Source organism: Amphibalanus amphitrite, unplaced genomic scaffold (genome assembly GCF_019059575.1).
Source record: "Amphibalanus amphitrite isolate SeventyFive unplaced genomic scaffold, NRLGWU_Aamphi_draft 001149F_arrow, whole genome shotgun sequence".
In the NCBI taxonomy this organism is placed as follows: Eukaryota; Metazoa; Arthropoda; class Thecostraca; order Balanomorpha; family Balanidae; genus Amphibalanus; species Amphibalanus amphitrite.
In genome coordinates this window covers 87,397-100,882 of record NW_024882643.1, presented here as the reverse complement: position 1 = coordinate 100,882, position 13,486 = coordinate 87,397, and the positions used below count along the sequence as shown (strand labels likewise).

The 13,486-nt window shown below is 55.6% G+C and overlaps 1 protein-coding gene across 1 annotated transcript in view; it reads left to right on the top strand.

Annotated features, from left to right (window-relative positions):
* The window catches only part of LOC122370606 (protein dachsous-like), a 64,510-nt gene that overhangs the window by 44,790 nt on the left and 6,234 nt on the right, over positions 1–13,486 (top strand). The window contains exons 12-24 of the mRNA XM_043346338.1: positions 1,580–1,745; positions 4,731–4,813; positions 5,197–5,367; positions 6,152–6,283; positions 6,458–6,696; positions 8,421–8,803; positions 9,668–10,136; positions 10,670–10,785; positions 11,158–11,372; positions 11,689–11,849; positions 12,407–12,655; positions 12,972–13,080; positions 13,300–13,458. Of these exons, the coding sequence (XP_043202273.1) occupies positions 1,580–1,745; positions 4,731–4,813; positions 5,197–5,367; positions 6,152–6,283; positions 6,458–6,696; positions 8,421–8,803; positions 9,668–10,136; positions 10,670–10,785; positions 11,158–11,372; positions 11,689–11,849; positions 12,407–12,655; positions 12,972–13,080; positions 13,300–13,458 (2,652 nt within the window). The remainder of the gene's footprint in view (positions 1–1,579; positions 1,746–4,730; positions 4,814–5,196; positions 5,368–6,151; positions 6,284–6,457; positions 6,697–8,420; positions 8,804–9,667; positions 10,137–10,669; positions 10,786–11,157; positions 11,373–11,688; positions 11,850–12,406; positions 12,656–12,971; positions 13,081–13,299; positions 13,459–13,486) is intronic.

Sequence of the window (13,486 nt, the reverse complement as noted above, 5' to 3'; positions counted from 1 at the left end):
AACTCCCTGTGCCGGCGAGGGTTAAGGTGTTAACCTCGGGTCAAGGTCAGGTCGGAGCCCCTCAGGTCACGAAAATGGTTGAAGGAGGTCATATCGCATATCATTCGATTCGGCAGGTCTTCCTGAGTCCAATGGTGGCTTTCCCGACTCTCTAGCTCCATCTGATCAGGAGTTATTGACGAAAAACTTACATGGCCTTAGTGACGTCATAAATGACGTCACGCAAAGTCAACAATGCTAAAGTCAAGCACTGGACCTTGCAAGGAGTGCATGAAATATCCCGGTGCCCGAATGGCAGCTCCCAATTTCCCTTGTTGACTTAAAGTGGTGCTAGATCCTGTATTATACTCAATTATGACGTCATAACTTAACAGATTCACGTCATATATTTAGTGCTTGACATCCAAATGATAGCTTACATATGACAGAGAAGGTATGCAAAGTTTTATGAAGTTTGCTCCACTAGTTGTGGAATAACAAGCAAAAAACTTTTGCGGAAAGGCCGCTGGCCTCTCGCTGGAGCGTTTCCGACCAGTGTGCGGTGCGGCGGTGCCCGCGCGAGCCCCTGATCAGCTGAGTCGTCTGCCGGCCGGTCAGACCAGCGACGGCAGATCCGGGTGCTCTCCGCACCGCGACTTTCCGGTGTCTGACCGGTGCAACACTAATTACTGACGTCTGCGGAGCTTTGATCATGCACAGGAATCCGCGGCGTTCCCTTATCCCATGGATCAACATTTCAATTAGACGCTGGGTCAACGTGGGAATGTGACTGATCTTTGCGCTTGCACAATCCAGCTCAGCGGATGTCTGGGTGATATTGGAGGACGTCGACCTGTGCTGGGTGTTGGACACTTCGGCGCAGGTTAAGGTGGGGATGGGTGCAATTTTGATAACGCCAGGTGTGGTACAGAGGTCAGCCATTCGAGTGCGCACTGTATCTCGCGTGCATTGCAAATGCTCTAAGTGCTAGACGCTGAGCGAGTTGGACGGTAGCGAGACCCAGGGACGCTGCGGGAGTAGCGGATTATGTGCAGCTTATGTCTTGACTACAATTATATTTCGATATTTACGTTCATTAGGAGTACTACTAAGGGGATACAGCAGTAGGAGACGATATGTGACATCGTTCCTGGCGCGACGTCAAAATGAAAGTACGGGAATGGGGACAGCGCCATTACTGTGACCGACGACTGCACATATCTCACGAGTTTAGAAAGCAACAGTGCCATAGCTCAGTAATTGGGTATGTGGCTAACGGGCTGTCCTGGCTGCAATACGCGGACCGGCAGCGGGCCTAAAAACGCCTGGGAATCGGCGATCTATGTGAAAGTGATTGGACGATTACATTCGAACTCTCACTGCTTAAACTTTGAATTGATACCTACACTCAGAATTTCGTTAATGACAAATTTTAGCGCATTTTGTTGTAACTTTGCTCTAGCCTATTTTGTAGAAATGACGCCAGTACAGCATACCAAAGCACGATACCTTTGGCCTTCTTGCTCCCCCGGGCATACTCGACAATCACATCCCACGAGTCCACAACTCGTCTAACCTCTGTGCCTCTCCGCCCTCACAGGTTCGTGTGCTGGACGACAACGACAGCGGGCCGCAGTTCCTGGAGCCGCTGGACGGCGTCATCAGCGTGCGCGAGGAGCAGCAGGCTGGCTTCGAGGTGGTCCAGGTGCACGCCACGGACGCCGACCTCGGAGAGAACGCCACGCTCGTCTACAGCTTCGGACCAGGTGAGAGGGAAGGGGAGACTTTGGGTGAAGGTTGAAGAAGAGGGAAGGGTAGGGGACAGAACGAAACGAAGCGGGATAAGGTCAACATGCATGGGTAGAATGCAGAGGGTTGGCGGGGCACTGAATGACACGCGACTTGATGGCCGCTTCGGGCTGAGGAATTGGCTGGGTGACCACACTGCTAGGAGGGCGAGAATTGGAGCGAGATGTGGTTCATCTATACGGGAATCCGAGGTTTGAAGATATCGGTCACAGTAGGCCGACAGCTGTGGTTGGACGACGTGACGGAGCGAGACCAGGCGCATTACCGGTGAAATACTGGTGGCGGTTTGTGGTCGGAATCACGCCAATTATTCCGTTTATACGAGCCAAGCGAGGTGCTAAGGGTGCACTACCGGTACGGCTCAGTGAGGACGAGACAGACGCCGGACACCCCACGTACAGGTGGGCGGGGGATGGGTGCACAGCAGGTGCACGGCATCCTGTGCAAGGCGTGCAGTGTGCACCGATCGGCACCGGCGGCCCGAGCGTCATTTTTGGAATAGTCGCAGTCAACGTGTTGGTTTGACGCTCGTAAAAACGACTTAGCGCTGCCATTGTTCGGCGCCGAGCGGGACGCGAGGAGTCCGCCGGGACGCCAGCCGCCGTCACGTGACAGCTTCCATCATCACGGCGACCTGTCACGTGACCTGTCACTGCGAGCCCGCGCGACACTTAGCGTGAGTTATGTGCCCAATTCGGCTGCAGAAAGCGGTGTCTGTGGACGGTTCCGCACATCGCTCGGGCGGTCAGCCAGGACGTCCGTCGTTCAACGAGACGTGCACGGGGACTTATCGAGTGATCGGTGCAATCACCAGCGATCGTCGCAGATGGGCTATGAACTCGACCGGCAGCCAGGTGGCAGTTTCCAGTAAACGGTAATCTGCAGTCAAACCAGGTGCGGCTGAACACCACTGACTGCGACAAAACAGCGGAGCTCATCGAGCGTACAAAATGCGGGGCCATTTCATGTTATGTAATGACCATTTCTTAGAACGATTCGACATAAATCGATCGAATCGATTTTTAAATGTCACATTAGGAGATCTTCTAGGCATATTTTAAGTCCAATGAATGAGTAGCACATCAAAAGTAACGGGTCACATTGCATGCAGATACATTACATTTCATTTGTTCAGTTCATACCTGTCTTGTTCGCCTGAGAACAAAACAACACATACCTACACGCTTATGACATACACCCGACAGACCCACACGAAATCCAAATGCCGCCGCGCTCGACTAAATTCTTCAGTGGCTGGTGCCAAGCATTATCACTATTCATTTCGGGTCATACATTTCGCAGAGCCTGCCCGGCGGCTAAAAATACACGGCACTATATCGGCCGGATAGCATCTGGCAACATATGCTGCGACTGTGCCGAGTAACGGGACGGCCCGCTGTCCGGTGCCGGGTGGCAGTAATGGTCGCCTCCGCAGACACCGCCGCGCCGCCTTAATCATTATTTAGATTGTTCTTTATCAATTCAAATAAAATTAATTATAATCGCGGCTGTGTCGTTCTTATGTGGGATGGACGGCGGATTGTCGGCTGGCAGCGGAGGTGGGTCTGAGCGATAGAGGCTGAGACCGCTGCTGCAGATACAGGGGAGGCGGCGGGTCGGGGTAGTGGGGACGGGTCAAGTGCGGCAGGATCGGGTACTCAGGCACGGGTCAGATGCGACCAGGTCGGGATGTTTTGGGACGGGCCAGACGCGGTGAGGTGTTCTTATGCACAGGTACAGGTTGTTGACTGAGTAGATGATGAGGGCTCAGGTAAATATGTGTCTGAATGAGAGGATGGTACAGGGTCAGGTCTTCCGAGGCACTGAAAATGACACACCGCAGTTCTAAGGGTGGTGGTTTGCGACATAAGGTCCAGGCCTGACTGAGGATTTGCCATCCACCCGGCGATGTGTTCCATCACTGGCCGGCCTCAGTACGGATCGCGGCGTGGGATTCAGCCGGGGCGGGCCGGCAGGGGCGCGGCGGACGGCTGGGACCCTGTGACCTGCCGGGGTGTCACAGCCGCCACCACCGGCCGATCGCTAATCGCCGCCATAAACTCCGCGACAGAGACGGGCCGTCGCCGGGCCGGGCGGCCGGTACAGGGCGGGGCGGCTGCTGACATGGTGACAGAGGCCACCCAGCACTGGGAGCGTGCCAGCACACACCCGCACCCTCCGCACAACCGGCTCCATGACACACACACACCAAGTGCCATCAGAACGCACCCCGGAACATCCTCCCGTCCCGAGTTCCCTCATTAGGCCCCAGTCACCGAGCCAGTGCAATGACCCGGCCTTCGGTGGCCGGATGACAGTGACCGCCGCCGGGTCCTCTCTCAGCCTCTGGTTCTGATCACTGCACCATAATCCGCGAACAATGGGCGGCCTGTCAGCGAGCACAGAGTCAGGGGCTCCCAGCGCACCCGTCCCGACCGGGCCAGCCTCGGCGGCGGCGGCTGTCAACCCGCAGACGTCCGTCCCTGACAGGGCGTGCTAAGGCTGGGGCGAGTCCAGAGACCAACACAGGGCGGGTACTGCAGGGGTGCTGCCACTACGGAACAGAATTCAGGAAGGGTTCGTGCACTCGTGAAGGAGAGCCACTACGAGGAAATGGGAGCGACGGCAATCTGATAGCATTCCAGGAAATGCCGAGACATGTGGGTATGTATGCAAATGCATGCATAATCTCTGGAATAGCTTGCAAAGTTTACTTTGAAAACGACTTCGTCCGGATCGCTATCAACTGAATGGTAGTTGAAATACAACATGAAAATAAAAAGAAGAATGAAATGAAAACACATGTATCGTGTTCACTGCCCGTCACTGATGCGTGTTTAGTCGTTGCCCAAATGAGCTGAGCCACCGACTGCTTAGTTCATCCGACTGAAGTAGTTGCTTTGAACTCTGAATTTTCTGACGTCGCCACCGGTCTTCCACAGACACGGACAGCGACGTGAACGGGGCTTTCTCCATCGACCCCGTGTCCGGCGTGATTTCGACCACACGAGTGCTGGACCATGAGGTAAGAACATAATGTCACACCATGATAGTAATCCTGTGAACTCGAGAACATCACAATGAAAAGAGGAAAGAGCGGGATGCGCGATTAGCCTCGATCTCACATCAATTACCAATCAACTGTTGTTTCCAGAGTCGTATCATAGATTCGCATTTATGTAACAATCCTGTTCGTTCCGAAGCCCCGTCAATCAGACAAACTGAGCCAGTAACAAGATCAGCTCAGTGCCGGCATTGCTGTCCGAATTTCCTCTGACACGTCAGCTTTGGTCTGACACGCCTGACACAGTGTCAGTTAGGTCTGACACGACGTATGACACGGTGTCGGTCCCATCTGACACAGTGACATGGCGTCTCGCTCCCGGCTGACACGACCTCCTGACCCAGGCGCGCGCCGTATACCGACTGGAGGTGGTCGCCCGGGACGGCGGAGTGCCGCCCCGGCAGGCCACCCACCCCATCACCATCAACGTGCTGGACCTCAATGACAACTCGCCGACGTTCGCCACGTCCAGCCTCACTTTCTCGATACAGGAGAACTCACCGATCGGATTCAAGGTGAGTTCGGTGCGAAGAAGGGATACAAGCTTCAACTGTGGGAAGGAAGAAGTAAATGGGTAACTTGAGGTAGTAGGTAAGGGAAGAAGGGATGCTACAAAATTCAGGCTTGTATCTGGACAAAAATAGGCAGTATTCGGAAAGCAATTATAAAAAGAAGAAACGAAATTATAGGCGACGAGTGCATGAGAAAGAAAGAAAGGCCTCAGCCCAGTCGGTAATCCGGGTTCTGCCCTTTGTAAGGACTGGCGAAGGTCCCGACTAACTATACCGAGTTGGCAACAACGTCCAGCGAAAGCTCTCCCACCAGGCGTCGAAGGCGTCTGCAAATCCGCTCGGCGTCACAGGCGCCGCATGCGTTGACGTTTTGAGCCGGCGACTTTGGCCGAGATAACATCGGATCACTGACAGTGACGTCATGCTGATCGTAATGTGATTGTAACGCGACCGAGCGCCGTTCGGAGCCGGGTGGCCCGCCGATTAGCGGGGAGGGAGACCGAGCATAGCTGGCGTGGTGGGAGGGACTGCTGTGGAAGTTGCTGACGTGGTGACAGGGTGATGTGAAGGTTTAATGACTTGGGATAGGCAATGCGTTGAGGCGGGTGGTATGGCGGCTGCGGATGACTTGGGGGTTGATGATGTGGGGCTAATGACATAGAACTTTGGGATGTAGGTGACGTTGCCCTTAATGTCGCAGAAGAAAGCGGGACAATGAGGATTGAGGATGCTATTGAGGGGCCAAATGATAGGCAACAGACCCCTGAACCTCTATCGCTGTCGCCAGGTGGGGACCGTGGAAGCCATCGACCGGGACGCCGGCGAGAACGGCCGCGTCTCCTACACCATCCTCAGCGGCAACCTCAACGACACGTTCGACATCGACCGGTCGACGGGCGCGCTCTTCACCAGCCGAGAGGTGAGGACCAAGGCAGAGCAGGTGCAGGATGTTAAGGGTGGGAACGAAGGAAACGGTCGTATCAACGAATGAACGACGCTGGAGAGATGCATAATGTCCCGTATCCACATCATTGAGAAACACAGTTCGGTCAACGTCACCGCTCTACCCTCCCACTCCCCTTTCTCCCCTCAGGTGGATTACGAGATGGCCTCGGAGTACCAGCTGACGATCGCCGCTGCCGACGCCAGCGCCACCAACCCGCAGAACGGCGAGATCACCGTCACGATCGGCGTGCGCGACGTGAACGACAACGCCCCGGCGTTCGGCGACGAGCTGGTGCTCTTCTCGGTGGCCGAGGACACGGCGCCCGGCACGGCCGTCTGGAACTTCTCCGCGTCCGACGCCGACAGCGGAGCGGCCGGCACCGTCAGGTGGGCGCCGCGAGGGGAATGGGATGGGGTGGAGAGGGTCGCAGGGGCTGGACGGGGACTGGAGGAAGTTAGAGGGGCTGTAGGGAAAGAAGGAAGCTGAAGGATCTCATCCTCCACAGCTCCTCCTGCACGTTTTCTCCGAGTCGCTTGGACTGATTATCTGCGCAGAGAGGGTTTGCTACGAAAAGATGACATAAAAGATGTGGAAGAGGAATAAACAAGGTATGAAGCAGAGAAACATGTGGACCTAACTAATGAGGTCAAGGGTCACTGAGGACATGCTAATCACAGTTCTCCGACGAGCAGGATTAGGAGCCCGCCAATACCCTAGGCCTAGCGGGTTCAGCGGTTAGACACAGGTATGCTGCCAGGTGACCAGGGCCAGAGAGACACCCTCATTAGGCAGGCTCGCGGTCCGGCCTGCACAGGGCTGAGCCGGTCAAACAAGGTCTCAGGGTGCTTAATGAAGGCGCCTGCTGGGGCCGTACCAGCGGTCTCTGTGGGGTAGTCCGAGGCAGACCAGAGCCGGCCAGAGGTCCGACCTACCGCTGGCCCGCGTCACTGGCAGCGGCAGACCCCACCTCAGTCGACCGGTCGGCATGTAAACGCGCCGTGTTAGCAAGGCACATCGCTTGTACATCATGCACGACCGCCGACTATGATAAATAAGGCCGAAACAGCATTACCATTGAATACGAACCAGCGCAGCCGGACAGCGGAAGCTTTGATGCCATGCGCGGCACAACAAAGCGCATCCAGCTGCCACATCGCAGCCGATCACGTTCGCCCAAGCGGTTTGTTCCGTAAACCGGCCGATCTCCGGCATCTCCGGCTGCGGCGGCGCGCCTGTCGTGTGCAGGACCGGAGACGGGCGGCGGCGCTATGCAAATGCCGGCGTGCGCGGGCATTGTTTGTCGCGTCGATTCATCAGTCGAGTGCGGGCGGCCGGCGAGCGGGGATAAGCTGGCGCCTGTCGATGGCCGAGAGCTCCGATCTGTCGCGGCAGCGCGGCCTGCAGCCGCCGCGTGAAGTCACCGCTCCCGCCGCCGCCGCCGCCGGACGCCCACCGGCCCCGGAGACGGACACTTTGCATAGGCGCGGGGTCGGCCGCGACTGGCCTGTGGCTGCAGCCTCTCCCTCGGCCGCTGCAGAAGCGCTGTTTGTCGGAATGGTGGTCACGCCGAAATCGCAGAGGCTGCCAGTCGCGGCAGCCGCCTCACTGTTTTGCTATGCCAGCGATGATCAGCAGGCGTGATCGCCATTTGAAAGGCGCACGTGCCGCTAAAAGCTTTAGAACAGGTTTCCTGCAGAGAATGTACATACATACACACAGTATTGATTTCACGTAATCGACAGTCTGTGCTCAGAAGCTGCGATTCAGGTTTGACCGCACATTTGAATATTTATTGCTTCCACTTGGCACGAACATCGCATTTGGAACGCAGCACGGCGAAACATTGAACCGGACCTGATCTGACTGGGACTTCGGACAAGCATCGATAGCGAACTATGTAGCACAAATGTAAATCAATTCTTCTTCTTTTTACAAAATTTCATTCAAAGAGGCCTTGGCATGCTAAAGCTTAGGTACAGCTTTCTAGCTAATCACTTCTCTTCAAAGAGACATCAGGTGAGTGGTGACATAGCCCACTTCTTAGAACCATAAACCTAACCATTGTATAACGTATGCCGGCTAACTCTCCCTTACTCCCTCGCCCCTACAGGTACAGCATCAGCCAGCAGTCGCCGCGGCCGGCGTTCGCCATCGACCAGTACTCAGGGGCCCTCACCCTGCGCGAGGCCATCGACTACGAGGTTCACGCCGAGTACACGGTGATCGTCACAGCCACGGACCAGGCGGAGCCGGTGCGCAGCCGTCTCAGCACCTCGCTCACGGCGCAGATCATCGTGCAGGACGTCAACGACCATGCACCCGTGTTCGTGCGCGCTGGAGGCGGTGGCGTCACGGTCCACGAAGACGAGCCGGTCGGTTACCCGGTGCTGCACGTGATCGCCATCGACGGAGACTCGCGAGACAACGGCCGCGTTACCTACACCCTGACCGACGGCGACGGCGAGGACGTGTTCAGCCTCGACGAGGAGACAGGTGGGTGTTCGGGAGCAGAAGCGCGCCCCACGCGAAGTGAACGATGGGGTTGTTGGGAGCGCACGCTGCCATAAGTCGATATGATGATGTTGCGGCGTTGTAGATGGTATCGGTGACGTTTTCAGGGCTGATAATGAGTGTCGTCCTCGGTACCTGCAGCGATCGACGAGCCGGGGCCTGCCGCGGTCTGTTGTTGATGTTATTATCATTTTTCAATGAGTGGCTTTGCAGATGCGGAGATGTGGTCTGGTAAGCTCATTAATCCTTTGGAAGATTATACTTTTTCTGTCCAGTAGCGAGCCGAGCCAAAATTGATCTTCAATGTTCGACATCCATATCGACTGAGGAACATAGCTGTTTATTTCTTAATTTCTCATGCGGTTGCATCTGGGGGTAGTTGGTGAACCGCACTGCGTCAGTGTCCGTCAAACAAGACAGATTATCGGTGACCATGATTTCTCCCGAGCACTTATCAGAAAAACCAGACAAGAGACCTTGAAAAAGTGGTCTGCACGGAAAGACGAACTGCAATGTCGGTCTACCACACTTCCCTGTGGGCATTTCCGAGAAGTTCAAAACTCCGCACTTGAACACGCAGACGGTGTCTTCCGTGTCTCGTTTTGTGTCAAATCACATCACGACACAACAGACGCACACTTTTCCGTCCGACTTGAGACGCCGATGCCCCAGAGCTCGCCCTCCCCATCTCCATCAGACATACTGTCGCTGGCTCGTCAGTCCTTAGTTCACCCGTAACTATCCCTAGGCTCATTCTTCCCTGCCCCTCAACTCACCCTTCCCATCTCCAATAGGTCTGCTGTCTCTGGCGCCAAAGATATCACCTCACCCCTCCCCCTCCGCCAGGTTTGCTGTCTCTGGCGCGTCCTTTGACTGGTCGCCCGGAGCGCCACTATCGTCTGAACGTCACGGCCACCGACCACGGTCAGCCGCCGCAGCGCGCCACGACCGCCGTCCGCGTGGACGTGCAGCACGTCAGCCGTCACGTCAGCCTCTTCAGCCGACCGCTGTTCTCCGCCAACGTCAGCGAGCGAGCCGCCGTCGGAACCCTGGTGGCACGCGTCGCCGCCGATCGCGAGGACGACGGTGAAGGCGGAGGGGCGACGTTCATGATCCCGGCTGGCGTCGCCGGAGATGCGTTCAAGGTGGACCCGCGAACGGGCGAGGTTAGGACGGCACGGAGGCTGGACCGTGAGACCACAGACCGACACGTGGTGACCGTCTATGCCAACGACGGGGCCGTGCCCAGCCGCTTCGACGCAGCCACAGTCATCGTTGATGTACTGGACGAAAACGACCACTCGCCCGAGTTCAGGTGAGTGTTTAAACTCCAAGTTTCAGTCATTCAACTAAACATCAGAGTTCTAGGTGCTGAAACTTCGAATCACGTGCTCAAGTCTTGATTGAGCAAAAACTTCAGTGTCAGAACTCTTGTATCCGGTTGGCGTATCGCTACAGGGGGTTATTTTGTAGCTGTCAGACTAGCTCAAAAGGAGCTCATCCCAACGTAACAAAGGAATTACGTAAGAGTTGTGCGATTGCATGTACCGTCCTTGCAGTCCTTGCAATACCTAGTGCAGTGGTTGATGATTGCATCTGCAATCGTAAGGAATGTTACCTAACTTTTATTTTTAGTGCAGTTAATTGAATTATTGTGTCTTCATTCAATACCAAACACAGGATAAACTTTTTAGGGAAACATGCTCACTTGAGGTACACAAATAAAACACACGTTATTCAATGTCACCACAGCATGAATATCCAAACAACATTGAACCCCCATTAGGGCCACACCCCTGTCATGTCACCGGCTGTCTGACCCCTCTGTACCGTCCCTTCTACCACCAGGGGAGCGTGTTACCCGCTGCGCGTGCCGGAGAACAGCGAGCTGGCCGTGATCCACGCCGTAGTGGCCGTCGATGACGACATCGGCAGCAACGGACAAATCACCTACAGCATCACAGGTGGGTAGTCTGACAGAAATATCGGCATTAGCATCACAGGTGTCTGTTTGGGGTATGCGTCTGTGCAGGCTCACCCTAAGAACCAATGCCCTACACAACATTATCAACTTCAGAAAGAGACGCAGAGCATTTCCGCTGATTTAAATTTGACCGAGAAAAGGATGAATGTGATGCTGTCGCCCAATCAAATGCATTCAATTCTATACGAAACAAACTTCTACAGCTACAAGTTTGCAGCCTGAAAACATTCAAGCTTGACTTTCCGATTAGCGTTGTACATTTTCCTACCAGCTACCGCCACTGGACACAACACCAATCTCGCACCTAGATCTCCACTCTAACTGCCACCTCCCTCCCCGTCTCCCTCACCAGACGGCAACGTCGGCAACAAGTTCTCTATCGACGCGCGCACCGGAGCGCTGTCGGCCCGGCCGCTGGACCGCGAGGCACGCGACGCCTACCAACTGGAGATCACGGTTCAGGATGGTGGCTCGCCGGCCCGCCGCGCGCCCCTCAACTGTCCGCTGACCGTGCACGTGCTGGATGAGAACGACAACGACCCCGTGTTCCAGCAGCGCCGCTACCAGGTCAGCCGACCGCGAGGGTTAACGGTGTAAGGGAAGTGAGGGCGTTGGGCTGGGGAAGGGGAGCCTATACGATCCATAATAGTTTTTGTAGCATATCCTTCTCTAACATTTGATTTCAGGACCAAGTTGCATTATGAAAATTTGATTTGCAGTAACACTTAAACGCGTCAACCTGAGACCAGCCCCCCCCCCCCCCCAAAAAAAAACTAAACCACCCGTGACCGCACTGTAAGCAGTAAGCACTGTAAGTTACTGACATTCTCAGCTGTCTTCTTTAGTCCACATTAACCCTAAGCTCCCTCGACCTCCGCGGCAGGTCCGTATCCCCGAGGACGCGCCTCTGGGCACGGATGTGGTGACCGTCACAGCCACGGACGATGACGCCGGGGACAACGGTCGGGTCACCTACAGCCTGAGCAACGAGACACAGTGGCGCTTCCGGATCGACAACCTCAGCGGCCGCATCACCACCGCTGGGTGAGTGTCGCGCGGTGGGGCAGGGGACATGGCGGATTAGAGACGTGGAGTGCGATGCGGACGGAGGGACCAAAGGGCCTGAGATACAGTGTGGTGGAGAGAGGCGGATAGGAGAATGGTGAGAGAGGAATATACCCACCTACCGCCGCGGGGAAGGCATGCTAAGATAGCGAAGGATTAGAGGGTGATAAGCTTGGCCCTGAGTTGAAATTAAAAGAAAGACACACGGTGATGTCAGCAGAAGTTAGGCAGCGGAATTCAAAAATGAGGTGGCCGTGTCGTGTCCTGACGAGCATGGGCTGGGGACATTAATCATAATACGATAAGACTTGACAAGGAACTGTGCTATTTATGGTAGCAGTAATTATGACTGATAACAATGGTATTCAGGTCAACTCCTTGTTCAATTACACAGCCATTGAAGAAAGCAATCATGCTCATGATACGCAGCCAAGCAGAGCGTTGCTATGCCATTACCATCCACCACCTGCTTGACAAACGTGCTCGTCTCCCGCACACGACATCTCTCCCCTGACCATCTCCCCGTTCTTCCTCAGCTCGTTCAACCGCGAGCGCCGCTCCCGGTACACGTTCGAGGTGCAGGCCACTGACGGCGGTCAGTACGACGCCCGCGTGGCACGTGCCACCGTCACCGTCATCATCGACGACGCCAACGACCACGCGCCGGTGCTGACACGCTACCCGTTCACGGCGAGGGTGCCCGCCTACACGGAACAGGGCACCGAGCTCGTCACCGTGCACGCTGACGATAATGACCTCGGCGCGAACGGACAGGTCACTTACAGGTGAGAAAGGGGTTTGGAGCTACCAGTGCAGAGGGGAGGTTGGAAGGATGATACAAGTGGAATCTAGACACTTAAACAGTCATGAAGGAGTCACATGGAATAGAAGAGGAAGACGGGTTATTGAGAGTCACAATAAGAGTTGGGGTTGAATGGCTATTGATCAATGATCACGGATGTCTGAAATACCGATGAGTTCGTGTGGGCGGTGATGTGCTGGCAAACTTATGACTCAGCGATGACTCAGCCCGATCCTGCCGATACGGCATTCAAAACTACCTGAGACTCCGTGCCTGAAGAGAGTCTCGAATGTTTTCAGCTTCGCCAACCAGCCTGCCAACAGCGCGTTCCGAATCCACCCGGAGACCGGGGTGGTGAAGGCCATCGGGTCTCTCAGCAAGGAGTCTGGACGAGTCTTCCACTTGGAGGTGAGATCCCCGTCGACACTGGCGACGTTAGCAAACGATGCTTTGGACCGTTGTTTGGTAGACGCATTAAGTCAACTCGTGAGAACATCAGTGAGCAAGAACACCATTTACCGGCCATCTTCTGCACGGCTGACAATGAGGCCCAGCCGTCGACCCTGCGCGCCTTGTCTTGCTTGCCATGCTATCCCACGCGCCCTCTGACCGTTCTTTGTCCTCCAGGTTGTGGCTAAGGACCGCGGCAGTCCGCCGCAGTCGGCCGTCGGTCTGGTGGAGATCATCGTGGGTCAGCAGCGCGACCAGACCACGCTTCAGTTCCAGAACGACACCTACACGGCGCGCATCCCCGAGAACGCCCAGACCGGCAGCGACGTCATACAGGTGCGTGACGTCTCCAGAGCAGCCAGGA